We start from the raw sequence: 26,705 nt of genomic DNA, 5'->3' as shown, positions 1-26,705 counted from the left end.
GTACATTGATGCCAGAATTGCTATCTATGATCTTGTGCTTGAATTTCAGTAACAGATGAATGATTGTTGTTCCAAAAAAAAAACTTTTGAAACCCGGTTTGAATTTCCATTTCCATGCTTCTTATTGCCTTGGTAATTTATTACTAGAAGTAATTTATCTTTCTGTATTTATTAAAATAAAATAATTTATATATATATATATATTTGGATAAATAATTGATTAATTTCTTTTGGATAAGTACTAATATGTTTTTCAATATCCATTTGATATAATGAAACTCATTGAAGTTGTCCACAACCTCGTATATCTAGCGCTTAGGTGGATTGTCTCAATGATTCTGTTTTATTATATATAGATGAGAGAATTAATTTTCAAATAATTGATTGTAGAAAGATTTATTATAACATTTGGATTCATAATTAAAATTTCAAATGCAGATTATAGTTAAATTCCAAAATTAGCATCATTTGTAACATTCATGGAGGAATTAAAAGAAATTACTTAATGTGCATGATGATAATTTTAACTAAAAAATAATTGCAGTTGAATCAAAAAGCCGACTTTATAATTTGTATAAAACATAGTTTTGATGCAATTCATCCTCAAAAGTGATTATTAAAAAATAGTCAAATCGCCTAAAAAATATTACATTTGCACTGAAAACGAGATCTAATTTATTTAATCTCAGGATCAACGGAAACTTAAAATATAAATTTTTAATTAATTCATAATAAAAATTACAACTTTTCTCTACACCTACATAATTATAAACCCAAATTGGAGGACTAAAAAAAACAACAACAACGAGCCTCGGTGAAATAGCTGAGGATGGCTGAAGTGCCCCCGTGCAAAGCAGCACCCCCAGGAGAAGCAGCGGCGGAGGTTGGGTACGACACAGAAATCCAAGAAAGAAAAAACCCGCTGGTAAAAGGCCTCAAAACCACCGTTCTTTTCAGTACATTTCGTTTCTTGAATTTTTGGCGAAGAGGGTTTCTTCATTTGATGTATTTTGGTCGGTTTGGAGATTATACTTTGTCAATCATGTTTTCTGCGTGGGTATACTTGTAGTGGTGACTTCATGATATAACTGCTTGAGTAAGGTTTGACCTCACCTGTTCTGCAATTTCCTAGAAAGAACCCAATCAACATAACAAAGTCCGAATGTCTTGTTTAAGAAACTGTCACTTTTGGCTGTTGTATGTCTGAAATGATTCGTGCCCTTCTTACTTATATGATGGCCTTCTATGTTATTGAAGGATAATTGGTTAAGAAGCAATGCATTGATATGTTCCATGTGTATGGAGGAGGAATGAAAGTCTAGAACTGATGTTGTTCATGTCTGCTCCATTCTTTTGATAGTTAGTTTTAGATTTTTCACCTAGGAGCAAGTTCTGCAATTCAGATATTCTATGTCGGGCGGTTTCTTTGTTTCTGCATTCTTATTACTAGAACTAGTCAGCCAATAGTTTGTTTGTCTTGTTGATCAGTTTTAGATAATACGACCGCATCTATTACTCTACTCCTCGACTGCTCGTTTATGTTTTCTTTTGATGACTTGTTATGAAGTTTCAACAAACTTTGATCTGAAAGATGTTTCTGAGTTGCACATCATGCTCTTGGCCATGTTCATTATAGCATGTCGAAATGCAAGCCTAGAAACTGGGTTCTGTTTAGATGCTTATGTCTTTTTGGAGCCATCTGTTTACGTACTTGCACTTGGAGTTGTTACTGGTGTTTGTACACGTTGCATGGCGGTGTGATCTATTTAAGGGGACATTTAATGCTAACATTTGTGAATTTTGTGACTTACATAAGTACGTTATATTTTGTGAATTGGGCGTCTTTTTTCTTCGAAATTAGTGCATTTGTATGGACTTTTTGTTGGATGCATGACATAAATTGATGAATCTGGAGTTTCAATTGAAACCCGATACAGAAACAAGTCACAAGTCGCTTGAAAATACTGAAAATGAAAACAAAACCAAACAACGCAATTTCTCCACTTTAACCTAGAAATCACGAGTCAATTTCATGAAACTCTATCTATAGTCAAGAGTTAATTTTCTTTGCATTATCACGTCCCAGTTCCATACGTTCACAGTTTTTGCACGGACTAAACATGTAAACCACATGCTTAATTATGTATTAACGTATTACAGTTTGTTTTTTCTTTTCCCTTCCGTTAGTGTAATTTCAATTTGTTAATGTTTCATTCTGTAGTTCTAAGACTATACGCTATTGTCTGAGAAGCTATTGCTGCAACTAATTGATGGTTTTCACACTTGAACTTCCAGTTTACAAAAGTATATAAAGATATTGCTGACTGCTAAGATTCATGTGTCTGCTTTACTCATCACATGTGTTATTTTTCTGGAATGCATGATTGATTTGAATGGGGTTTGATAGTTATATGCTGAACTTTTTCCAAACTGGCAGATTGTTTCAAGGTGAATGAACCAGTAGGCAAAGTGAATCGAATATGGTAAGCAATTCTCATTTCTTTCTTTGTTCATGTCTTTGGGTTTTGATCATAGATGTAAATTGCGCACCATGGAGCATTGCGCAAAAGGGGTGAGTGCGCCGCCGCTGGGATTTCACATGGTGCAGCCATGGTGCTTTTTTCTAGTGCACAAGGCGTGCCATGGCGCTCCTGGATGAAGCCAAGCCTTAAAATGCTGGGCTTTCTTTAAAATAAGGAAAAACCAAGCTGAACTCAACAAATCTGCTTTTTTCTTGAATCTATTGGCTAAAAAATTAAAGCCTAAGCTTGAATATGTTGATTCTGGTAAAATACTAATGTATAAAAATATAAATTATATATGCAAATAGGTGCCATGCTTCAAAATGGCTCTAAAGCACTTTTGCGCCATTATGCACCATGCGCCTTTAACAACTATGGTTTTGACACCATTGTATGTCAAAAATATTATTATGAACTTTGCTCTAGTTGATAAATTAGGAGAAATGTTACTTCTTTATTGTTTTATTGGAAAGAAAATGAGTCTTTCATATTCATTAAAGGTCTGAGTATTGCTACTTTCATTGTTGCCGTGAGTAAAAAATAGAACAATCAAGAGATAGATGTAAAAATGTAACTTGAAATAAATAATAGCTTGTATAATAAAGTCGAGGAATGATCTGCAAGAAATGATGTGAAAAGAATACTAAGATAGAAGTTGTATTGCTACTAAGTACTACATAATTGCCTAAAGAGGATTATGGTTTAGACACTATGATCTACTACAGCCATATTGAATCTTATGAACATTACAGATCCTTAGTCTATGAGAAATAAATCATCTGCGTACACGAAGTTAAACAAGCTATTGAATTTCTGTTTCATCTACTGTTGATCTGTCTCTTACACGTGGAAATGAAGATTGTTATTTCTCTTCACCTGTGACATCTGGTATTGGTGAGTAGAGCTGGATCTAAAGATTGCTGTGACTAAACAAATGAAAGAATTAAAATGAGGAAATTGAGGGAAAGGTGGTGAGGAGGGTCTTTACAATTGAAACAATTGGGTTAACTGGAGCAAGGAGTACTTGGTGATAATGAAGGAAGTTTTGGCATTCACAATTGAACCTTATTTGTCAATTTTGGGTCTGAATATAGCACCAATGTCCTATATATTCAATGTACAAAGAACTTGCATGCCCTATTGCTAGTACCAAGTGATAAATTCAGTAAAGTAAATAGAAGAGCCTAGGTTTAGATCTTCTCTTATTAACACGTGATTTGGCCTATTTTTTAAGTCTGGTCGTGAGAATGGTTATTCTACATCCCAAATTAATTTTGGATATTTACTAGAACTCCCTGTTTCATAAATGAATCTTAGTGAGATACGCAAATAAACCACGATCTCGACTGTTGATGAATCAATTTTAATGTTTATGTGTGCCAATACAGATTACTATCCATTCATTTATTGATGATATTATCTATTGTATCTGTATTTAACATAAAGTACGATATTGACCCATAACTAATATACTTTTTCTTCCCGTTTTCCTAAGCTTGTCTTTTCTTCCTTGCTCATCTATCTTCCTAAGTTCAGCATAAATATTAATCACCTGAGATTCTTGTTCTGAGTTCCCAGTTACAATTTTTACTCTTCCTTGTCGGAAAACATAAAGAAATAATCTACCTCCATGTGATATCTCCTCTTGAGTATACAATGAACTATGAAAAAAGTTAAAAAGGAAAGCAAAAGAAAGGAAGCTAAGGAAAAGTTGAAAGCCAGATTACTTATATGTTTATTTTTTTCTTTGGGAGTTAAATAGCTATTACTTTTCTTTCTTTAACCGAGACAGAATAAAGAGGTAAAAGTCGCTTTTGCACTCAAGTTTTTAGGAATGTAGCTTTAGTCTAGTTTGCTCCCATTTCTTTTAAAGCCAAAATCAGAAATGTGAAATTTGAGAAGCATATCAAACCTGCTTGTGTGTGAGGGGCGGAGAGAGAGAGAGAGAGGAAGGTGCCATTTTCTCTTATTTCACAAAATGGTTTGATTTACTTGCTAAAAGTTTGTCGGTTTTGTAGTTCATGCAATTGGAATTTCGAGAGTGTTTTCTTTATAATTATCTTGAAACATGTGAAAGGGTGGATCTATTTTTTAATTAAGCATTTCCTATTCATTGTGTTGAATTATTTACAACTCAATTAACAGGCTCTTTCTTGTTTTGAAGGTCCAACTACTAGAGGGAGTTCCGCCGTTTGTGCATATCAGACAAAATGATTTCTCAGGCAGAAAGTAAGTTTTCATTCTTGATATTGTTGCTTAGAATCGTTCAGGTTCATGGTGAGTATGTGTTCTCTTAATATGCTAAGGTAGAATGTTGAATGAACACCTCTTGGATGTTTGGTATAATCTTCAAGCCATAGAGATTTTTCGTGTCTGCGTGTTTAACCCCTCTTTAGGATTTTGCAAATTAGTCAACTTTTTCAAATAACATTATCTTTTGGTTTCTCGATTATAAATTATTGCTTTCTTCTTGTGTATCATGTAGAGAACAGACTATATATCTTTTTGTTGTGTTTAATGAAGTATAACACATTTTAAGATCTGGAAACATAATTATCATTGGGAAAGAAGTGAAAAACCAGATATGTATTTGGATTTGTAGGTGAGTGCATTTCATTCCACAAAGCTTGAAGGCTGAAACCTAACCTATATTTCAAGACTTGAAAAGGCCCTTATGTTGAAAGAAGAATTTATGCCTTTGGTACCGTTAAATTCTTTTTATTGTGTTGTGCTCTCTCTCTCTCTCTGTCTGTCCGTCTCTATTTATCTATCTATCTATCCCTCTCTCTCTATATATATAATTCCTTCTTTCTATCTCTCAACTTTAGAAGATGTCCTTATTATATAGTAATATGAATGATTTAACAGATTCCTGATTATGTATTAAAGTCAGGATCCTATCAATATTTGAAACTTTTTGGAGTTTAACCATCTAGTTGCAATCAGGAATTGATTAAAATAGTAATTTACTTTGTAAACCCTAGAAACTCTTGACATCTAGATTCTAGCCTAGAATTCATTTTTGCATGTGGCTGTTGATTGCTTGATGCATACTTTTTCCTTGTTGGCGACAAATAGATAAGTGATGTCCGAGAAGAAGGAAAATGTAGCAAATTTCCAGGATATTCTTGGTTGATATGTTTGAGGTGAATGGAGGAGGAATGCTAGTCTAAAACTGAAGTTTTACATGTCTGCTCCATTCTTCTTGTTTGATAGTTTTAGATTTTTCACCTAGGAGCAAGTTCTAAAATTCAGATATTGTATGTTAGGCGGTTTCTCTTTTACCAGCCAATAGTTTGTTCTGTTGATCAATATTAGATAATACTGACTGCATATATTACTCTACTCCTCGATGGCTCATTTATGTTTCCTCTGCAAGTAATTGTTATCTATACCCAGCTTATAAAACCCCCTTATTTTGCTTTCTGATCTGAAATGTTAGACTTGACAAACTCTGGACACCTCATTTTTACTTCCTGTTTGATTCTTTGTGAAAAAAGAATTGATTACCCTCAGCATTTTTTCTTTCATTGGTTGTCTCATCGCTCAGCTTTTGCTTACACAAAGAACTAGTGCTATTCTTGTTTTTTAAAGAAATGGCTGATGGTAGTGTCACAAAGAAATTTTTAATCAGTGGAAGAATGAAATCAATTGATGCTCAAAATTGACACGTTAAGATCTATTTTTTGTTGTTATGATAGCGACGATTTATTTAACTTCCAATGGTGGTGATTCTCATTAATAAAACTTGATCTACCTCCAGTACCTGTCCCTCCCTCATCTTTATCCTGTCCTGTTTTGTTGACAGGGAAGGTAAACTATTTTAAGTTATTAAAATGGCTGGTGCTGGTTGCCGAGAAAATTCTTAATGAATTGAAGAATTAGATTGATTTGGTCGAAATTTAGAACACAGATCTATTTTTGAGGGTCGGCCAAATATAATTTGTCTCATTATGTAGTTTTACATAAGCCTTTAGCTACTATCTCTATTTGCATTTATTAATGATTATCACTGGACTTCCTTTTTGTCCCTGGATATATACAAGTACGAGTTATGAAATCCTCTGAAGTTCTGTGCCATGAAAAGTTAACTGCTTGCCCATGTGTTTTTGGAATGAGACCTGTCTCATAATATATGAATCTTCAAAAAAATTTTATCTGAAAGATGTTTCTAAGTTGCACATCATGCTCTTGGTCATCTCCATTTTAACATGTCCACATGCAACCCTAGAAATTTGTTCCGTTTAGATAATTATGTCATCATTGTTTTTAAAAGGTTTCCTTTCTCAAGGGCACCAAACTTCAGTTGCACACATTTTAAATGCATAATGTATTGGTTGTTGCAATCCCTGATGCTCCATTTGACTTCAATTAGTCACATGTATGAGCTGATTGGCTTCAATTAGTCACATGTAATTGACAAAATTTTACTTTTTTTTTTTTTCATTTTTTCTATTTTATTATTTGTCTCAGACACAAAAAATTGAAAGAAGAGGATATTGCTGTCTGTGAATGCAAGTATGATGCCTATAATCCTGAAAGTGCATGTGGCGAAACCTGTCTGAATGTACTAACCAGCACTGAATGCACACCAGGATACTGCCCTTGCGGTGAGCACTGCAGGAATCAGGTGAGATGAAGTATATAGACTATAATCATCTTTTGATTTCAGAGATGGTTAAGCATGAAGCTAGGGCAATAAGGTGATTGCCTCCACTCAAATTGAGCAATTTATGATGCCTTTAGAGATTTAGGGTTCTTTCTTAGTATTGACTTCCTTAAGTTTACCTTATTGTTTGTTTTATCTTCCTCTGTGAAATGATTGCGAATAGAAAACTCTTATGGTATCCGTATCCTTATTTTTTATTCATTTTGCTTATATTGCATTTGATTTTCTGATTTAAATGTTATTCTATTTGACATGATAAAGCTTCCATTTTTCGAGCATACATGGAAAGATTGTATGACATGGCTTCCTCGTGCAGGGGCAGTTTCCTTTTCATTTTTTATTACTTTATTTCTAGCTGGTGTTGACTTCCATAAGAAGTTAGAAGTATCTTGATCAATATTGATAGGATAGGAAGAAAATGATGGAGCTATTGCAGAACCTTTTCATAATGTTTGGATTCGTTTTCTGAGTGTTTTGTTGTATTTTGTGAAGATAGAGAGACAAAAACAAAGATAAATAAGTGTGTGTTAGAGATAGTATGTATGTTTGGATTTGTTTTTGGAGATAATTTAAAATAAGTATTGTATGTTTAATGTTGTGTTTTGGGAGACAAAAATTACTATTCATTATCAAATCATGTCTTTTTTATATATATTTATGTATATGTATGTGTATATATATGTATGTATTTATGCTAAAACAGTTTAAAATACCTAAATAAGGTGTTTCTGAATGATGGCAAACATTGAGTATGTTTTAAAATCTTGTGTTTCCTAGGGTGGGATGATTTTGAGGATCTCATTTCAACTTGCCGTGTGTTTGCTTACAGAAATTTCAGAAATGTGAATATGCAAAGACAAAGTTGTTTTTAACTGAAGGACGCGGTTGGGGTCTTCTAGCTGATCAGAATATGAAGGTAAGTCATTTGGTCAAACCTCATCTTTGTAACAGTTTCCGTCAGTCCTCGACATATTGGTCTGTATTTGCTGATTCATGATAATATACATTATCATTAAATGTTATCTAGGAAAATATCATATCTGTTTGACAATGACATTTGGCTCGCAACACCCATGATAAGTCATAGTATTGAAGCTTTCGCTTTTGTTTAGTAGAATATTGGAGCTCTCAATTCCATTACCAGTTAGCATTTCTTTTCTGCTACTCTATGATCAGGCTGGACAATTCATTATTGAGTATTGTGGAGAAGTAATATCATCAGAAGAAGCAAAGCAAAGATCCCAGACTTATGAAGCTCAAGGTCAAGTATCAGCTTGATATAAGCATTTTAATCTCTCTTTGTTGATTATTGCTCATACCTCCATCCATTAGGTGATGCAGGTCTTAGGGACGCCTACATAATCTCTCTGAATGCAAATTATTTTATTGATGCCACAAAGAAAGGAAGCTTTGCAAGATTTATAAATCATTCATGGTAAGTCAAGCAGATGGAAAAGTGGGTGAAGTTTATTTATAATGCGGCTCATGCAGAGATAAACTAACAAAACTTATTTATTACTTAATGTGCAGCGAACCTAACTGTGAGACAAGAAAATGGACTGTGTTGGGGGAGACAAGAGTTGGAATATTTGCAAAGATAGATATTTCTGTTGGAACTGAACTGTCCTATGACTATAACTTTGAATGGTATGGCGGGGTTGCCGTTCGGTGTCTGTGTGGGGCAGCTAACTGTTCTGTATTTCTTGGTGCAAAGTCTCATGGTTTCCAGGTGTTTATCTTCTTTCAACAATCTTGTTGAATGCAATGTTTAAACTAAAGGAATAATTAAACTCCCCTCCCTTCTGTGGTTCGGAAAGTCACATCTAGTATCCCTGAGGTTTGCTTCCGTTTAACAAATAGGTCCCTCCATTAGTGAAAAATTCACTGAATTTGCTGATATTAACAAAAAGCCTAATAAAAGTTGACACTTGCCCTTGATTGTCTTATTACTAATTTATTGTAGATCAAACAAATTTTTCCTGACTAAATTACTCTTATAAGAGTGAAGATATACCTCTTTACATGGATCAACATATGAAGATAATTTGGTCATAAAAAGATTTATTTGACCTGTAATAATCAATAATAAGTTAATTGGGAGTAAATATAGATTTTTATCATATTCTTTTTGTTAATATCAGCAAGTTCGGTGAATTTTGACTAACAGGGAAACTATTTGTTAGACAGAAGCAAACCTCATGGGGTGCTAGATGTAATTTTTCAAGCCACAGGGGGTCTATGTGTAATTACACCAAACTTCAGGGGAAAGGAGTGTAATTACCCCTAAACTAAATGTTCTTTCCTGCATATGAGCTGCATTCATGAAATCAAACCATTAAAGAGGCTATATATTAGATGTTACAAATTATCTAGCGTTGCAATTACGAACTAGTGATATCATGTGTTATTGTTTTTGAAATCCAAACTTGTGTTGCATGCCATAGTGCTGGATGCTTGCACATGAGTATATAACATGTCATCCTAAGATAGATCTCATTCATTTATTCAGGGGGCAAAAAACATTGTTATATTGTTTAAGGCAGTTAGGTTCAATGAGTGGAAAGGGGAACGACAAGTGAATTTGCTTTACTTAGGGGAAGAATAATAATTTCTTTCTTGAGTTGTTTGATATGATCCAAAAAGAATTGACTTCAAATACTTACCTTGTTTGGTATAATGAGATAAAGTGGATGGAGAAGATTAATTTTTATGGGTTTACCAATTAGTCCTTTTCTCTTTACTCTGTGTTAGATGTTAACAATTACTATCAGAACAATTTCAAATTGCTCCTAATAATTTATAAATCAAAACTGGAAAAATTCTTTGGCAAAGTAAATTAAAAATAAGATGAGAAAATTTGTGTTTATGGTTAATATGGTGACTGATAGAATTTCTAGAAAAAGCAAAAATAGAGATGAATATGTTTTAGCAGCAGTAGGAAAATGCGTAAGTGGGAAAATAAGTAGAACAAATTATAGTTTGGGGAAGAACATGAACAAGTTACTGTTGGAATAATTTTAAAAACTTTTTTAATAAATTTATAAATTAAATGAATTTTGTAGCAAAGTGAATAAAAATTAAAATGAGAAAATTTGCTTTTATGGATAATGCAATAAGTAAGACCAAAAAACTAGAATAAAACTGAAATATCTTTTACTGGGAGAACAGAGATAAGTAAGGCGGAAGATAAATCAATAAAGTACATTTGGATAAAAATTGTTTTTGTTGATATATATTCTGTTTTAGTTCTATATTTCTTATAGATCTACTTCTCACCCCAAAAAAACTCTTAAGTGTGTAAGTGCCATCAGAGAGAAGCATATGCACAGTTTACTATGTTAGTTTCTTAAAGGAGGTGTTCCGTATTCTGCTTCCGTGACTCATGAACATCTTGTTCAGCACCAGGAACATTAGTGTTTTTTAACCAGAATAGTGAGTCCAATGCATTAAAAGGTGAAGAATCACATTCTTCTTGCTTGCTGAACCCTCACATCGCATTTTGCTCTTGTGCAGGATGAACTTTGTCATCAACAGCAAATGTATTTTATCCTAGTTTGAGTTTATTTCAGTTGTATTCTTTTTGCAAAGACTAATTAGATCGACTTGATTGCTGATTCTTTTTTCCTGCTACTAATACAGCTACTGCAGTACTGCTACATCTTCTGCTTCTACTCTCCTTTTGTTTAAGTTCTTTCTTTTGCTGCCAAAATGGATCATATGGTTTGATTGAGTCCCATAATATCTTTATTGTCCTCTATTGTGCTGCAGGAGATTAACCATGTTTGGGAGGATGGAGATGCCAGGTAAATTTTCCTGCACATATTGCTATTTTATAGGAAAGATACTTGGGGTTTCTTAGATTCTTACTGAATCTGCATCTGTTACCGCAAGGACTAAATTTTTTACTAGGAGCAAATGTTTTTGTGTATTCAAGCGATGCTGGCTGAAAATCTTGTTCATTAGGACACAGACGGATCTATTCTTAAGATTTGAGGGGGGCAAAAAGCTATTGTAAGAATCAAAGTAAAAATATGTTTTGATGCCACCAAGAACCCTAAGGTCAACTTTCAAATAATGTGTTGTCAAGGAGGTTTCACCAGAAAGTATGCATTAATCCTTTATTTTTTATAATGAAGGTCTGGAGAGGAACAAGCTAGATAGTAGATGTTGAGTCATCATGTGGTTCATGTTTTGGCTTTGTATTAAGATAGAAGTCAAAAAGAGTATCTGGTTAAGATTTTCATTGGCATGGGAAAGAGGGAGAAGGATCAGCAAGATTCATATCAGCTGTATTAATGAGAAATGACTGGGCATGTCCAGAGCATGGGGTGAAACTAGAGGCATATAAGGTGAATGTGAATGATGAGGCTGATAAATTCGGTTGTCCTAGTATTTGCAGTTGTGGGCCGACCTGATAGTTCCAAGCTAAACAGTCTTTCTTTTATGTTTCTATTTACCTTTTCCCCAATTTCATTATGAGGATTTTACATTGGTATTTATTATTTTTGTATATGGAGCTTATATTACCTTTTCAGATACATTGCACTTATTAATCATGCAAAATCTGACATAGCTGTGTAGGGTAAGTTGCCTGATTGTATGTTTTAACCTGGCTTTCATACTGCAGATACATTGTTGAAAATATTCCCCTCTATGACTCTGCTGACGATGAGCCTTTCCCAAGGTCTACTACAACAATCCCTGTCCAACTTCCATTGGCAACAAATTACTCAGCTGAAACAAATGACAGTGTGGGATCTAGAATTAAGTTGGAGCCTGTTACCAGTACAGAATCTAAAATCAAGTTGGAGCCTGTTACCAGTACGGAATCTCATTATTTTGTTAGCGCGGCAGACATGGTAGGGAAATCAGTTGTTGCCGTGAAGAAAGAGCAGGATGAATTTAGTTTTGAAGACAGAAAACCAGTGTTTTCTCAAACAAATGCTATGATATCTCGTATTCGAAGCAATACCGCATGCCGTAATTATAGCATTGCACCGAGCCCTTCCTCAAAGAAAAGATCACAGCCCGATATGAAGCAAAAAACAAAAGCATCTAGAAAGAAACATGTCAGTTCCAAACCTGTTGCTGAACTATTTGCATCAAAGGAAGCACAAGAGGAAATAAGACGATTCGAGGTATGTGCTAGCTGTCTCTCAATTTTTTTCTTACTGATTCTACATATTTCTCCAGGAGAGTTCATGAACCTTCTATTTCCGTGCAAGTAGTCTTCTCGTTTGAATTGCAACATTCATTACATTTATTCCAACTGAAGTGTTGGGTGTAGCAATGACCTGACTGTCCCAGTAAAACTTCTATATCTACTGTTAAAGAATCCAACTCATGGCTCCATAGCGCATTGATCTTTGTGGTCCTTGCTATCTTATTTTTACCGAAATATGCTTTTGCTATTACAACAATGCAGGAAATAAGAAACAAAACCACCTCTGAGCTCAATTCCTTGTATGATGAAATTCGCCCTGCAATAGAAGAACATGAGAGGGACAACCAGGACAGTGTGGCAACCAGCGTAGCTGAGAAGTGGATACAAGCTGCTTGCGCCAAATTGAAAGCACAATTCGACTTAAATTATGCCATTCTCAAGAATTCCATGTTGCCGCGTGTGGCTCGAGGGGAAGTGGTGCCTTCTGGACATGGAGAAGACAACCCTCCTCGAGGGGAAATGGTGCCTTCTGAACATGGAGAAGACGGCCGTCGGAACGACGTCAAGCATTTGACAGATTAACGACTCTTTACTGCGAATGTATTGAAGTTATACAAAGGATTTGTTGAGTGTGCTTCTTTTCCATAAAGGGTTTTGCCATTTTCACATGAAGAACTTCAAATTCAAGAAAAAATGAACATGGATTCAGCATTTAAAATGCATGTGAGATGGGTCGATGATAGTTTCACTTTCATTATGTTGTATGAGTTCGTCAAATGTACTTGCTTGTTGGAGTATTGTTGCTTTTGTTCATATTCTCTTTTAGGATTAGTTCTGCTATGTGCTGAAAGAATCTTAATCATTATCAACATATGTATGTTGGAATTGTTATATGTTTTTAAGTATTTTGATACAATACTTATTAAAATCATTATGTCAGTTCAAAATGTTTATTTACATAAATCAATAATTAATAGGTTTGACATGATCATTAACTGATTAAAAATAATTAGAACGCTTTTAGCATTCTCAAATGTTTTTCTTAAGGACAAAAACAAAACAAAAAAAAAATACAACAAAAGCAAACGTACACCTCCATTCAAAAGTTATAATAATTTTACTAAATATAAGAAATATTGATAATTTTTCAAACAACAAAAAAATATTCATACATATACCAAACTTTAGGAGCACACATTGTAATTTATCCTTAAATGAACAATGATTTCTCACACAAACAATATAGAACTTCTTTATCTTATCATGATCATCAATATAGAGTTTGTCCCAAACTTAAAGATCCACCTCCCTCTTCTTCCACAAACCAATTTCAATCTATAGCATTTGAAAAAAGAAAAGGCTCCAAAGTTGATTAAAAATAGATAAAAGAGAGAGAAAACTTCACATCAAATGCCAACTCCACAGCAGTATTGCCTACCCAACCTATACCTCATTGCACTAAAACTATATACATTAAATATAATATGTATGTGCTCCTTCCAACTGCTTGGCAGTACAGAAGGACAAATATTTTGCACAGGGTATGCATTATGCAATGTGTTTCCTTACTTTAACATCACCTTCTTGCTTTCGACTCTGTCGTTGGAGTCGGAGACGACTGCGTGCTACTACCAAGTGCTGCTGCTGCAGATTCTACATGAGTGAGAAGGTACTCGTAAATCTTCTTTCTTATGCGGTCAATCGTCTCTGTCGAGATGTGTGGTGTTTCTTCATCCTTGTTAGATCCTATTTGATCCAACCAATCATTCACACTCTTGAGTTGACTTAACATCCCAGCTATTTGGCCATTATCTGACAAAGCCGAGGTATCAACATCAGTGTCCAAGAATCTCTCCACAAATCCTAAGAACCAATCTTGGGACTCCAAACGCAGCCTCTCGGAGAGCTCTACAGCCTCGTCAAGGCTGTCTCCTTTAGCCCACTCTATTGGAGGCGAAGTTCTTGTGCTCTGACCAGCAGCCAGCCCATCACCCGGCCTGCGAACAGTCCCGACTGAAGTGGTCCTGGAATTTGCTGTCTGGCGAGGTTTTGTTAGTGTTTTTGGAGTTGTGTTCTTAGCTGAGTTGTCAAGGACTAAAACAGGTTGGTTACTGGTGGTTGTCTTTGGGCCTGAAGCAGGATTTGAAGCTGTAACTGGGCTCTGGTTGCCAGGTTTGCTATAGACTGTAAACAAAGATAAATTGGTAGCCAATGCAGCATTGACCCAAGCAGAGGCTTGTTTACGCCCATCAGATGTGACCTTCAGCGCTTCTTCAGATGGAGTTTCTTCATTATCTGAAGAATCAACAGAAAGGGTTTTTGATAAGGAATCTGCAATGAGATGAGCTTTATTCAAGCTGGCATGCAGAGACAAGAACTGTTCTACAGCAGGCTGTGGGTTGTCTTCTTTCGCGGACGAACTCAATTCAGAGTATGTACTGCAAATAAAATATAAGCAGTCAGAGAACATTAAATGCGCAATTTCAGATGCAGAGATCTAAGATTACATGTTGTCAATGGAGAAATAATCCCTACAAATCAGTCAGACTATTGCCAAAACTTAAAAGACAATAACAATTTTTGGCCATGTAAAATGATCCATGAGGGTGAAAAGAGTAAAAGACAATGTATGCAGAGCCTTAATAATTTCTTACAGCAACGACAGAAAAAATTGAATAACCATTGAAGTGATAGCACTGAAAACAGTTGCACGTATTCCAAATACAGCTACCATTTGGTCCTTTTTCTGAATGTTAAAAGTTAGTAACGCAGAATGATGGCAAATTCAAACTACTGCTGCCTTGTCGCCTGGTAGATAAAGGATGAATTATATGTTAATGATTGGTAGTACAAAAGTATCAGCTATAGGTGATGATTATGACCCAAATTCAAGTCTGCACTATTCAACATCAGGAAGATAAAGCTATCCTTAAAAATCTGTACGTTGCATTTACACTTATGCCCACTGCCTCCATAATCACACAAAGTAGATTAATGAATCAATAAGTACATGAACTTTTGATTCCTGAAGATCATGTACTTTTAATTCTTAAGGATAAAAAAGATCAACAAATACATGTTCTTTCAATCTTCAACATAAAAAAGATCCACAAGTACATACTCTTTGATACTTAAAAATCAAAAGGATAGTCAACCTCAAGTAGGCAACTTGCCTGAGAAGATGATGAGGGTTCAGTTCCCGCTATCTCCCAAAATAAAGTAATTTGTCGAATATGCTAAAGGATATCTTTGGCCCTGTGTAATGAGTCTATCCCCCCTTTTTGACCTTTCCTACCACACCCCACTCACTATACCCCCAAAATGATGGTAATTGATTACTAGTTAATAGAGACAACCCTGAAATTTCCTCAAATTTTGGATAAAACAAAAATGGATTTTGTGGAGGCAGGATTTGAACCCATCACCCTCATGTTTAATCGTCCTTTTGATTTTGAAAAATCAAATAATTATGTACTTGTGGATTATTTTGATTTTGAAGGTTAAAAGAACATGTATTTGTATATTTTTTATCTTTAAGAATCAAAAGTACATGATCTTCATAAATCAAAACAGCAGAAGTAGTTCTTCTTGATCTTGAACAATCAAAAGGACATGTACTTGTTGATCAATTAACCTATTTCTTTGCAATTCTGCTAGCCGTTTTGTAGTCAAAAGGCCATCACAATAGCTTAACTAAGTGCTAATCAGTTCTTTTGCTAGTTTTTTGGTTTACAACTTGTACTTTGGACCAATTAAACTAAATTTATTAAGGTAAAGGCTATAAGCTTATCCCCACCAACTTTGCGGCTATCAGTAAAATTATGAGTATTAAACTTTCTTCCCAAATACTCCAACTTCAATTTTTTTCTACTTTTTACTTTTATTTTCAAACACTTCCCATGTTCACTTCAACTAAATTCACAACTTTCTGTACAACTTATTCTCACCATAAAAACAGACCATAAGCCATTGCAAACACCTTAAAAAATAGGGGGTGTGTCTTTTGCCTGAGATGAGGCTGTGTTGTGTTGCAATGGCAGGCCATGGCATTGTAACCACTAAATGGCTGCAATTTCTAAAAACATCAAAATCTGGTATGACCTTAGATGGACTAATATATTCATGCAAACACCATCAGGGAATGGAATATTACCCTTATATCCATATGCACAAACAAAGTTGCTTTCAGAAATGCAAAAGCAGGACAAGTTCTATAAAAAATTTATCAACAAGTTATATCAGATTGTCATACATGATAGACCATTTGACACAAAGGAGAGACTAAACAACTTGGCGTTGAGAGACAAGATGAAACTAAAACACCATCATGCATATTTCATCAAAGCAATAGCAAAGCGTCTAGCCATCCCTGAGGCGATGTACTAGTTCAGAGTGTCTCTTTAGAGCAACAGAAGCATCTTCCATGTGGAAGTGCCCAGCTAGATGCATAATTTAAGGATATACCATCACTGTTTAGAACTTTAGCATCTTTCCATTTACTTAACTCATACCTAGAGATTCCATTATAATAGCTGCCCGGGTGATCCATAGAAGCTGAGGCATTTTAAGTTATTACGAGAAACAATAAACATAAAAGGAAGACCATGCAAATGAGGTTTTGTTTAATGCCAGACAAAGATAACCTGTAGCCTATCCAAGTTTACCTAGCTTCTGGTAAAACACACAACAGGACATACATGTAGCTAAGCAATGGTACTAATGCACTCATGTACTTGGGTTGCATAAGGCTTAATAGTGTAACTGTGAATAGTTCAACATCTAGGACCTTTTTTTGGTTGGTCATCCATAAATCTAAGAAATTTGACAAATTCAAAATCAGTTTTCCGCTAATGCATACTGTTCCTCTGCTGACATATGAGAACCGAGTCGCCGACTATGTTCATGTCACCGCATGGTGGAAATAAATCATCACTATTATCTCGTCCTTGATGAACCTCACCAACAAAGTAGCAAGATCACAATAATGTAATAAGTTACTGAATACATTCACCAGCATAATAACCTGTCAATTAGTTACTGATTACATTCTTTATGGTTTGAACCAATATTATGTGTCTTAAAAACTCTGACCTGGTAGGTAGAACCCCATTATCTTACATCCATGTTCGCAGGTTTTCCAAGATTGAGATCTACCAGAAGGAATCAATCCAATCTCTCCTTTCTTTAATGGTCTACAATAATGTGCACCAAACAATTTGCAGAAAATTCTCCTGACTTCTCATTAGTGACCATCTAACCAGGAAGAACGAAAATGTGGCTAGAAGTTTTAAATCAGTACCATGAAAAAGTACTTTTCATTGAAAATGTTCGAATATGTTATCCACTATGCATATTTTCTAGGCGAAAAGAATTGTGATGCATAAATTCCAGACATCTAATTTTGAAATGGCCATTCCCCAAGCCTGAGCTATGGCCATATTACAACAACAGAGACCAGGTTCATTTCCTTTTTCATTTCCATTAATACAAAATATGAAGAAAAAGAAAATGGCAGAAGCATTCAAAGAGGGGAGGATTCCAGAATGTCTCAATACTCATCCAAACAAACCCATCCTACACCAGAATTCTTGGCAATGATGAGTGTCCTAGAGAAAAGAAAGAAAGAAAAAGAAAATCAAAACTAAAGCTCCTTGAGCATCTTAACTCTCAATTTCTACTGCAAGACAATAATGGAACTATGCAGTATTTTCTCCTGGATGTTTATGCACCATTATTATTCTACAAGTTCAGGTCAGAGGTCTTTTAACAAAGACTACAAGTCCATTTCAAACTTTCAAACTATTTATATGCAATATTTGATAATTGGTTATGCAGTCTGGAGCCACCGAATACAGACAATAATTTTCCCTAGGTTTTGGTATATACTCAAATTGCACGTAAGAGCTAGTGTTGCCTAACAAAGATGGAGACATGAATCTCAAGAACAGTTTTTTCTAGGATGACATAGACACTGCACCTATAGAGCTAGGTGTGACTTCTCTACCATGTTTCCTAAATGATAACATGTAGATCTGATCTGAACTAATAAACATCAACCTACAAGACTGACCATGCAAGCATACCATTTGAATATGCACGCCCAGTACAAATCCAAATATCATACTCCAAGAAAGGCATTAATTCACTTGCAGAGATAATTCTTAATCATAAACTGGCAAGTAATTGTATGTAGACCACTCTATAGCTTCACTTGAAGGAAATAGATCATTTTTAAGAATTGATATATGAGAAGTACCTTAAACATCGAAGTAGAGTTTCTGCAATAGAAGCTTCTTGCATTGCTTCTATGGCAGCAGTCTGTGCAGCATCTCTGTGCTTCAACACTTCCTGGTTATTCAGGTCAATGAGTTTCCACAATAAGAAATAAGGTAAGTATATGCTCCTAGAACCTCACAGAAGATGTTGATTCAACAAAAACTATGAGAGAACAAGGATGCACTCAGCAAATATTTTCTCATGGGTTAAAAGGAAAGAGTCTTCAACTAAAAGAGAGTTGATGAATTCCCAAGACATGCCAATATCCTGGTAGATTGCATATCTTAAACATCAGAATCTACTGATAATTGTCATATAAGAACAGTGAAGTTAAATGATAGCCACCCTCATGACATGAAACTTCTGTTCATTGGAACACAACAGACCCAAAGCATTTCACAACTACTCCTAAAACATTATTTAGAGGTCTTTCTTACATATGTATTTATATATATATAAACAGGAACACAACTTCAAGACATGCAAATAAACAGCTTTGTGAAACCAACTCCTAAGGTCTCCAGGTTTACATCCAGGGAGTGACAAAATAATAATGAACAGACAGAAACCATACCTTCCCAAGCTTTGCAAGAGAAGATGGCAGTGAGGCCCATGAAACACTTGCATCTGTTAATCGTCGATTACTAAAGGAAACCTTGACCAAATTTCCAGGAAATCCATTACCAGCAACCTCACTAGATGACTTTTTTCCAACCAAAGTTGTTCGTGCAGCTGACTTAACGATATCGAGTGAATCTCCACTAATAGAAGTTTTCTTCACAGATTCATTTAACTTACTTTCCTCTCTGGTAGATTTTGAAGATGTAATCTTATTATCTTCTTTAGAAGGTAAACTTTCGCTTATTGATTTCCTTGGTGTCTGCAAAATAGAGAGAATAACGTGGAAATGAAGAACATTCTTTGAAAGGCCATTCATCAGTTAGCATGCCATGTAAAAATTGCAGAGGAACCGAAAAAATGAGGAGGCAACCAGAAGCAGCTTATAAATTATTTTTAAGGACCAAGACTGCCTGAGTCTGCAAAATCATTTGACCCTTCAATGCTTCGATTGCTTTATCCAAAATAAATTTCTCCAGAAAAATCTGATCAAGACTGTGGCATTAATTCTAAGATGCCTCCCTTTTATTCTTCATCCTATCTTTAGAGCTACAAAATACACAGATGTCCAGACATCATAAAGAAAATGTGTTGCAATAAAAAAACTTACAGAATTACTTCGTCCTTCTGACTTCACAGTCAGCTTGTTGACCTTCAATCTGGGGCTTTCCCTACTCTTGGCATCCATATTCCCTTCCCAGCTCTTTCTCAAGGCTTTAGGCCCCAATTCAAGTCCTTGGACAATATTCTTCATCAAATTCCCACTGGGCACCTTCTTTCCATTTGGGCTCGCCCCACGAAGAGGGCTTGGCTTTTCTCTTGACCCTACATGAGTGGTTGCCTTTTCCAACCTCTCCAGCCCCTTGATCTTCGACTGCTGCTTAACGCCATTTGCAAACTTCTCAAAAGAAGTCGGCAACGAATAACAACTAGTCGGAGAAGAGGGTATAGACCTTGAGCCTGAGGACTTCAATTTTCCCGCAGATTCCTTCTTCACATCCAAAGACAAAGCTCCTAGCTTCGACAGCTGGGACTTGGATCGAGTCAATCCAGGAGCCTTCTTATCTACTTTATCTTCTTTAGAACTACCATTCAATCTTGAGGGCGAAGATTTGACATCCTTCACCGCTGTATTACTCGATAACTTTGGCGCTGATTTAATTTTGTCTATTGATTTCGAAGCCGAGGATAAATTACCATTGTTGTTGAGGAATCCTAAAGAATGAGTAGCAACTATATCTTCAGGAGTACCCACACAAGGATGACGGCCTGGGACCGGCCTAACCCCTCTCAGAATAGGCACAGGGGACGCAGACTCTAGCCTCTCCACATGGATAAACTGACCCAATTGTATCTTATCACTAAGAATTAGATCATCATGCTCATCAGGCAGAGAAACATAAGTAGCATGAGAAGAATCAGATACTTTCAGGTAAAACCCTTGGTTCGGGAAGAGCTCACCCCCTGCTAGTGCAGGAACAATGCTCACCACTTGCAGCAGGGAGGACCGGTGTTCCCCTGCGACCTTCACGTCTGTATTCATATGCTGCAGTAGCTTCAGCAGAACTCCAGGGACCAAAGTTGCCATTTCTCACAAGTCTTTCCTTTTCCACCACTTTGACAAAAATCCCAGATGCAAAATTACAAGATTCTTTTACAATGAATACAAAGTCTTACAATGGGCCACCAACACCAACTCAGGTGGAAATGAATACATCACAACATTCAAAAAAGAGACAAAAATTGTAACAAACAGATCAGGAGGCCAAGTCGAATGTGCTTCTTGATTGAGCAAAAACTAAGACTGAGAAATCAGACGTAAAAACGGATCTTACTATGCTTTTTTACAAAAGGGCATCGCCAGAAATCCCAAAAGAATAAAATAGTACAAATTTTTCAGAACAAGAAATATAAAGATTCAAACCCGGAGACAAACAGTCAACACTGGAGAGAAAACCTTATAATAACCCCATAATCCAGATTAGGGAGGATTTCCAAACGAAGGGGCCTTCTGGGTTCGTACATCTACCAGGAATTTCAACACTCATTGAAACACAATTTTCTCCAGACCCCAGATTCGAAAAAGTAATTTAAAAATGTTTACAAACGACTGATAGGTACAGCTGAACAAAACCAAAGAAAAAGTACAATGCAGGCATTTAATGCTCAGCGGAAATCCAGATGGGTAAAAAGGCAAACTTTTTTATGGAAATTATTACTGCCCGCAAGATGGATAAGAGAGAGAGAGAGAGAGAGAGAACGAGAGTATGTGAACATGGGAGGGGTCATCAAATGGTGTTTGTGTGAGACTAATAAAAGGGGAAACAGAGTATATAATTTATGGCAGAGGAAGCAAAGAAAACCCCCCACTCCATGATTGATGCAGACATGGAGAGTTGGTTCTACTTCTACTACACCCTCTGACACACATCACATATACATACACCTATACATGCATATATATACATATAAATGATGATAGTAGAAGCCCCACATCTGAATCAGACTAGTGTGCCCTAGACAGTTGCCCAATGTTTCAATTATTATTTCTGTTTTTTAAATAAGACTTCTCAAGACTGATTTTTCTTTTTTCTTTTTAATGAGGATTTAAAATCGATTCTTGAAAATAAGTTGAAAAGAGAAATTTTATCTTTAAATAATTTAAATTAAATGGTTTTAATTCAAACAAAATAAGTATTTTTTTTTATTAATTATCATAGTTTACTGATAAAATTATAATAAATTAGGTTTTTTTCTTTTGAATGATTCAATTTTGTTTTCACTAAGCAGTAAAAGCTACTAAGCGCTTAAAATAAGTTTTCATAAATATCCATTCAGAGATGTTTACAATAGTTAATATTACGTACTTTTTTCAACTTTTTTTAAATATATATATAATTACAATCACGTTAATAATGATTATTACAATCAATATATTAACAATTATTATTAAAATAAAACAACAGCCTACATAATGATGGGATTCAAATCCATGACCTTATAATGAATGAGCCTGAATTTATCAATTTTCTATTAATTTTTTTTTTATAATTTATGATTTTAAAAGCAATTCAATTAAATTAATTTAAATTATAAATTATAAATTTCTCCCGACCAACTTTTACAATTTACTAATAAAATTGATTAAAATTTTACTGTTCCGAAGCACGCCATATTCAATTTTTCTCTACTTTTCACTTTTTTTTAACATTCTTAATTTTACCACGACTGAAATCACAATTTTCTCTACAGGTCTTTTCCGCCACAAAAGCAGTAATTTTTGTAAATACCCATTGACTTTGGACAATTTTATAAATTTGGGTATAAGATATTTTGGTTATTTATGTTTTTGCCCCATTATGCATTAAATTTGCCCCCTAATGATTTAGTCCAAGTGTCATTTGGTCCCTATGCTTCTCCTAACCAAAAAAATACAGCCATTAAAGCCATTAATTCAAAATTTCAAGTGTATTATTTCAACTAATTAATGTTCCAATATTTTACATATCCGTATATGAAATAATCAATTTAGATAGGTACTTTAGAGTATTATTTAATAGGTACCTATTTTTTTTAAAAGAAAATCGAGAATACGAATCTACTTCATATCTAAAAATTACAAACCTGTAAAATATTTTATTTTTATCTTCTGGGCGTCGGAACGAATTTAACACTATTAATAAACGGGATTAAGAAAAATCATAAGATCAACGACAATTTTTAATATTTATCACTAATCAATAATTATATATATTTAATGACAAATTTTTTGTTTTGTCACAATAATAAATTTTATTATTTTAATAATTATGATTACAGTGCGAAAATTATTAGTAGCAATAATTAGTGACGAAAAGTTGTGTATAAAAATTATCACTAAAAACAGCAGCGACACATGTGTAATTACACGAGTTGTCATTATATTTTTGTTGTTATTACGTTATCACTACATATGTATCATTAATTATCTATATTTAAAATTTTATGCCTAATTTCTATCATCAATAATTGTATTATGACATGATCAAAATTATACGTATCTATAATTCATACATGACACTTTCTCATACTGATTTTAATTAATTATATAAAATCGGATCGAATCACAAATTTTACTCTAAGTCTGCATTATTTGCTTTATTTAATATATGCACGCCCACGTATGAATAAAACTTATATCATCTATCTTATTTTAAAAAAATTATTATACGTATCATTTATATTAAATAAGCTAAAAAAATATATATCGGTATTTCAGTGTCATTTATATTAAATAAAATAAAAATATAACAAAATTTGAAATAAAAATTAACCCTAATTAACTCAACTGAGAGGAGGAAAACAAAAATGATAGAACATTGTAGGTCCTATATAGACCAAACACCTAACATCATCAACAGTAGATACATTTAATTCGGTGCCTACATTTAGTTGTATACTGTACTGTGTTAGAAGTATCTATACTGTATATTAAGGGAGAGTATTTTATTATTTTTTTTCTTTTTCTCATTCACTAATTTTCGTATTTTCTTCACTATTTATAAGTGGTAAAAACGATTTTTTAAGTAATTATTTATTTTTTGTTATATTTTTTTCTCTTTATCATGCTCCAAATATTTTTTTTAAAAATTATTTATTTTTTATCATAATCAGTTTCATATTATTGTTTTTTCTGTAACAAGATATTTTAATAAAATGATATTTAATTATTCATATTTTTTTTTTGCACATGCATCCCATGTGCCGCGTATAATTAGTATTATTAGAAACTAGCTACTGGATTCACTCGATAAGTGTTGGGAATTAAATAAAAAAAATATTAAGCACAATATTTTGGGAATTAATTTTAGAAAAATAGTTATGAAATTGGGACTCATAGTTATTGATTTCTTAACTTTCATCAGTAATTTTGTCAGAGGATCAGAATCCACTAATGATGAACAAATTATCACAAAGTCAATTAAAATAAAAGAATTCAGTAAAAAAAAATCTCTCGATGGTCATACAAATTAGAACAAGAGTCGGGAGAACATCAAGAAGATGTTAGCAAAATATTTTTTCGATAGAATTAATCTGAAAGGTGATTATTGAAAAACGGGCAAACGCTGCAAAAAATTTTATTTACATTCGAAAACATAATTTCGGACCTGCTCAGTCACGGGGTCAAACAGAAATTTAACGGCATAAGCAAAAAGCCAAAATCTTCAATGCATAAAAATAGGAGGGGCTAATTTATAATAAACCAATAATTGAGGGGCCAAAATGATATATTATATTAATAAATGGGCATTGTGTGACAGGTAGATAGACGGATGGGTGCATGTGCATGGAGATGGCACTGTCGGTTGCGTCTTGTGTGCCAAGAAAGTACGCCATACTTTTCCGTATAATAATAATAGAATTTCAATGTCGCCAACCAAACACTCAATTCGGCATCTTTATCCCTATCGGACGGTAGTTGATTCGTTCCAAACTTACTTTTATGTGTTTTCGTATACATTTATTATAGATATTATCAGTCCTATATTTTTTTTTTAGAATTATTGTTCGACTTTTGTGATCTATACTTATTTTTTTATGATGCTATGTTAATGGGATCAACACTTAAATTGGTAGTTCATGTATTGAAAAGTTCTACTCGAATGTTATCCCAACCTGACGGTAGTCGACTAGTTCCAAACTTACTTTTACGTCGTAGATTTAAATTCTTTTTACCCATTTGCAATAGATTTTAGCAGTTCTGCGCTCTTTGACTTGGGGATCATTGTTCGATTTTTGTGAATTTATACTTAGTTCTTGGTGGTGCTACGCTGATGGGATCAATGCTTACGATGGTATTGTTGACACAATAAAAAGAATCAGTGCAGTAATTTTACAAATTGTTGTTATATTAGAAAAGAAAAAATATTTGGACATCTATATTTTATATGTTTGTTCATTTTAATAAATTGTTTGTTCACAATATATTCATTTATCTTCGATATACAAATAAGTTTAACTTTACGCGATATGTTGAAATAAAATAACATTTTTTTTTTAGTAAATTAAGGCTCAATTTGGCTGGTGAGTTGCAAAACTCTTTATAAAAAAATTGATTTTGGAATAATAAATTTAAAAAAAAAATGGCATGGCATTTGGATGCATAATTGAGCATAGGAATGCAGATACCAAATAAAATCCAAGACCAACCTCATTATTAAAGTTAATAAAGAAAATAAAAATTTATTTAATAACATAATGAATAATTAGGTTAAAGAAAACTGCATGGGATTGTAAAAGTAGCAAATTTTATCTTTTTTTTTCCTTATCAAAACATTGATAAAATTTAGGATAATTACAAACGGGTTCTCTTGAAGTGTGTCATAATTACAATATTCGCTTGTTGTTTGAAAATTACAAATACCTCCTGAAATTGCACTACCCTAACAAATGTCCCCTTGTGACAGCCCATTATAGGAAGAGTATTGCAATTTTTCAAACAACGAGAAAAAATTTATAATTGTGGCAAACCTTAGGGGAGCCCATTGTAATTTACCCTAAAATTTAAAATGGGGATTCAAATAATATAATAAATTACATTTATACTCAAAATACATGTTTAAATTGCTCAATCGCGAGATCAAATATGATTATATTACACAATTCAGTCAGTCACACTAGTATACAAGTTGCAAAACAAGAAGTCCTAGGAAATTTGAGTACTACCTTAGGCTCATCATCCTGGAACTTCTAGGTAAGGACTTCTGGATTTCGGAGTAGTAGGACCAGGACTGCTTGTAGTGGCGGGACATCACTGAGCCAATGCTTGAGCGGAAGACCTGTTGTTGTTTGTATTTTTATGAGTAATCGAATATATTAATTTTTGTTATTTATTTTTTTTAAAAAAGAAGAAGAAGAAAAAGATCAAACTAATGTGGAGTTCGCTAGGATGATGAACCTGCCAACAGCTAGAGGCGTTGTAGGTGGCAGTAAAACCGAGGATGGGTTGGGACAAGGTGCAAAGGAACCCCTAGCCTGCAATGTCCTGGGCATTATATTTGAAGGGAAAACAATATTTCTGGTCCCATAAGTTAGACTCGTTTCACTTTGCTCCAATTTATTATGAGATTAGCACTTTTAATTTTATAACCTATAAAAAATTAGCATTTTTTTATCTTTACCCAAATTTTGTGAATAATTGGGTGAAGAATTGTAATTAAAAAACTGAAAACCCTACTTTTCATGACTGTTGGTGGAGTTAGATTTCTTCCATGCTGCATCAATAATTTTCAGTTGTTAAAAGTATAACATATATATACTTCAAAAGGGATGAATCTCAAACTACTTTAAAGGATAAAAGAGATCAAATAAGACCTAATCCTATAAAAAAATCACAATTTTCTTTTATCTTATTGTGGTTTTTGCAGTTTTAATTTCAATATTATGGAATTCACCACATTTATCTCATATATGGGAA

At 34.0% G+C, this 26,705-nt stretch overlaps 2 protein-coding genes across 3 annotated transcripts; one reads left to right on the top strand and one right to left on the bottom strand.

Annotated features, from left to right (window-relative positions):
- The first annotated feature begins 770 nt into the window (after positions 1-770).
- On the top strand, positions 771-13,168 carry ASHH1 (SET domain group 26). Of its 2 annotated transcripts, none has more exons than XM_088878661.1 (11): positions 771-925; positions 2,438-2,483; positions 4,687-4,751; positions 6,996-7,152; positions 8,021-8,107; positions 8,368-8,452; positions 8,533-8,626; positions 8,722-8,920; positions 10,960-10,994; positions 11,819-12,329; positions 12,617-13,168. In XM_088878661.1, the coding sequence occupies exons 2-11, from the start codon at positions 2,481-2,483 to the stop codon at positions 12,935-12,937; spliced, it is 1,557 nt and encodes a 518-aa protein (XP_088734787.1). In that variant the 5' UTR covers positions 771-925; positions 2,438-2,480; the 3' UTR covers positions 12,938-13,168. The 2 variants fall into 2 exon arrangements, with proteins under 2 accessions (XP_088734787.1, XP_020548508.2); XM_020692849.2 differs by lacking the exon at positions 771-925 and adding an exon at positions 1,083-1,101.
- Positions 13,169-13,698: 530 nt separating this feature from the next.
- LOC105158698 (GPI-anchored adhesin-like protein, putative (DUF936)) lies at positions 13,699-21,750 on the bottom strand. The gene is made up of 4 exons (XM_011075538.3): positions 19,860-21,750; positions 19,206-19,511; positions 18,612-18,703; positions 13,699-14,793 (listed from the first exon to the last, which is right to left on the bottom strand). The coding sequence occupies exons 1-4, from the start codon at positions 20,835-20,837 to the stop codon at positions 13,932-13,934; spliced, it is 2,238 nt and encodes a 745-aa protein (XP_011073840.2). The 5' UTR covers positions 20,838-21,750; the 3' UTR covers positions 13,699-13,931.
- Between the last annotated feature and the right edge of the window lie 4,955 nt (positions 21,751-26,705).

The sequence above is a fragment of the Sesamum indicum genome, linkage group LG3, assembly GCF_026168435.1.
Source record: "Sesamum indicum cultivar Baizhima isolate 11 linkage group LG3, ASM2616843v1, whole genome shotgun sequence".
Classification (NCBI taxonomy): domain Eukaryota; kingdom Viridiplantae; phylum Streptophyta; class Magnoliopsida; order Lamiales; family Pedaliaceae; genus Sesamum; species Sesamum indicum.
Note: the sequence above shows the minus strand (reverse complement) of the source record. Positions and strands in the feature narration are given on the sequence as shown.

Excerpts from the sequence above, each read along its gene's own strand:
- ASHH1 (XM_088878661.1), top strand. Across the intron at positions 10,995-11,818 it reads TGGGAGGATGGAGATGCCAG|ATACATTGTTGAAAATATTC; the intron begins GTAAATTTTCCT and ends TTCATACTGCAG. Across the intron at positions 12,330-12,616 it reads AGGAAATAAGACGATTCGAG|GAAATAAGAAACAAAACCAC; the intron begins GTATGTGCTAGC and ends ACAACAATGCAG.
- LOC105158698 (XM_011075538.3), bottom strand. The coding sequence starts at position 20,837 with ATGGCAACTTTGGTCCCTGGAGTTCTGCTGAAGCTACTGCAGCATATG. Across the intron at positions 18,704-19,205 it reads CTCTTGCAAAGCTTGGGAAG|GAAGTGTTGAAGCACAGAGA; the intron begins GTATGGTTTCTG and ends CTGAATAACCAG. Across the intron at positions 14,794-18,611 it reads ACTCTACTTCGATGTTTAAG|TACATACTCTGAATTGAGTT; the intron begins GTACTTCTCATA and ends TTTTATTTGCAG.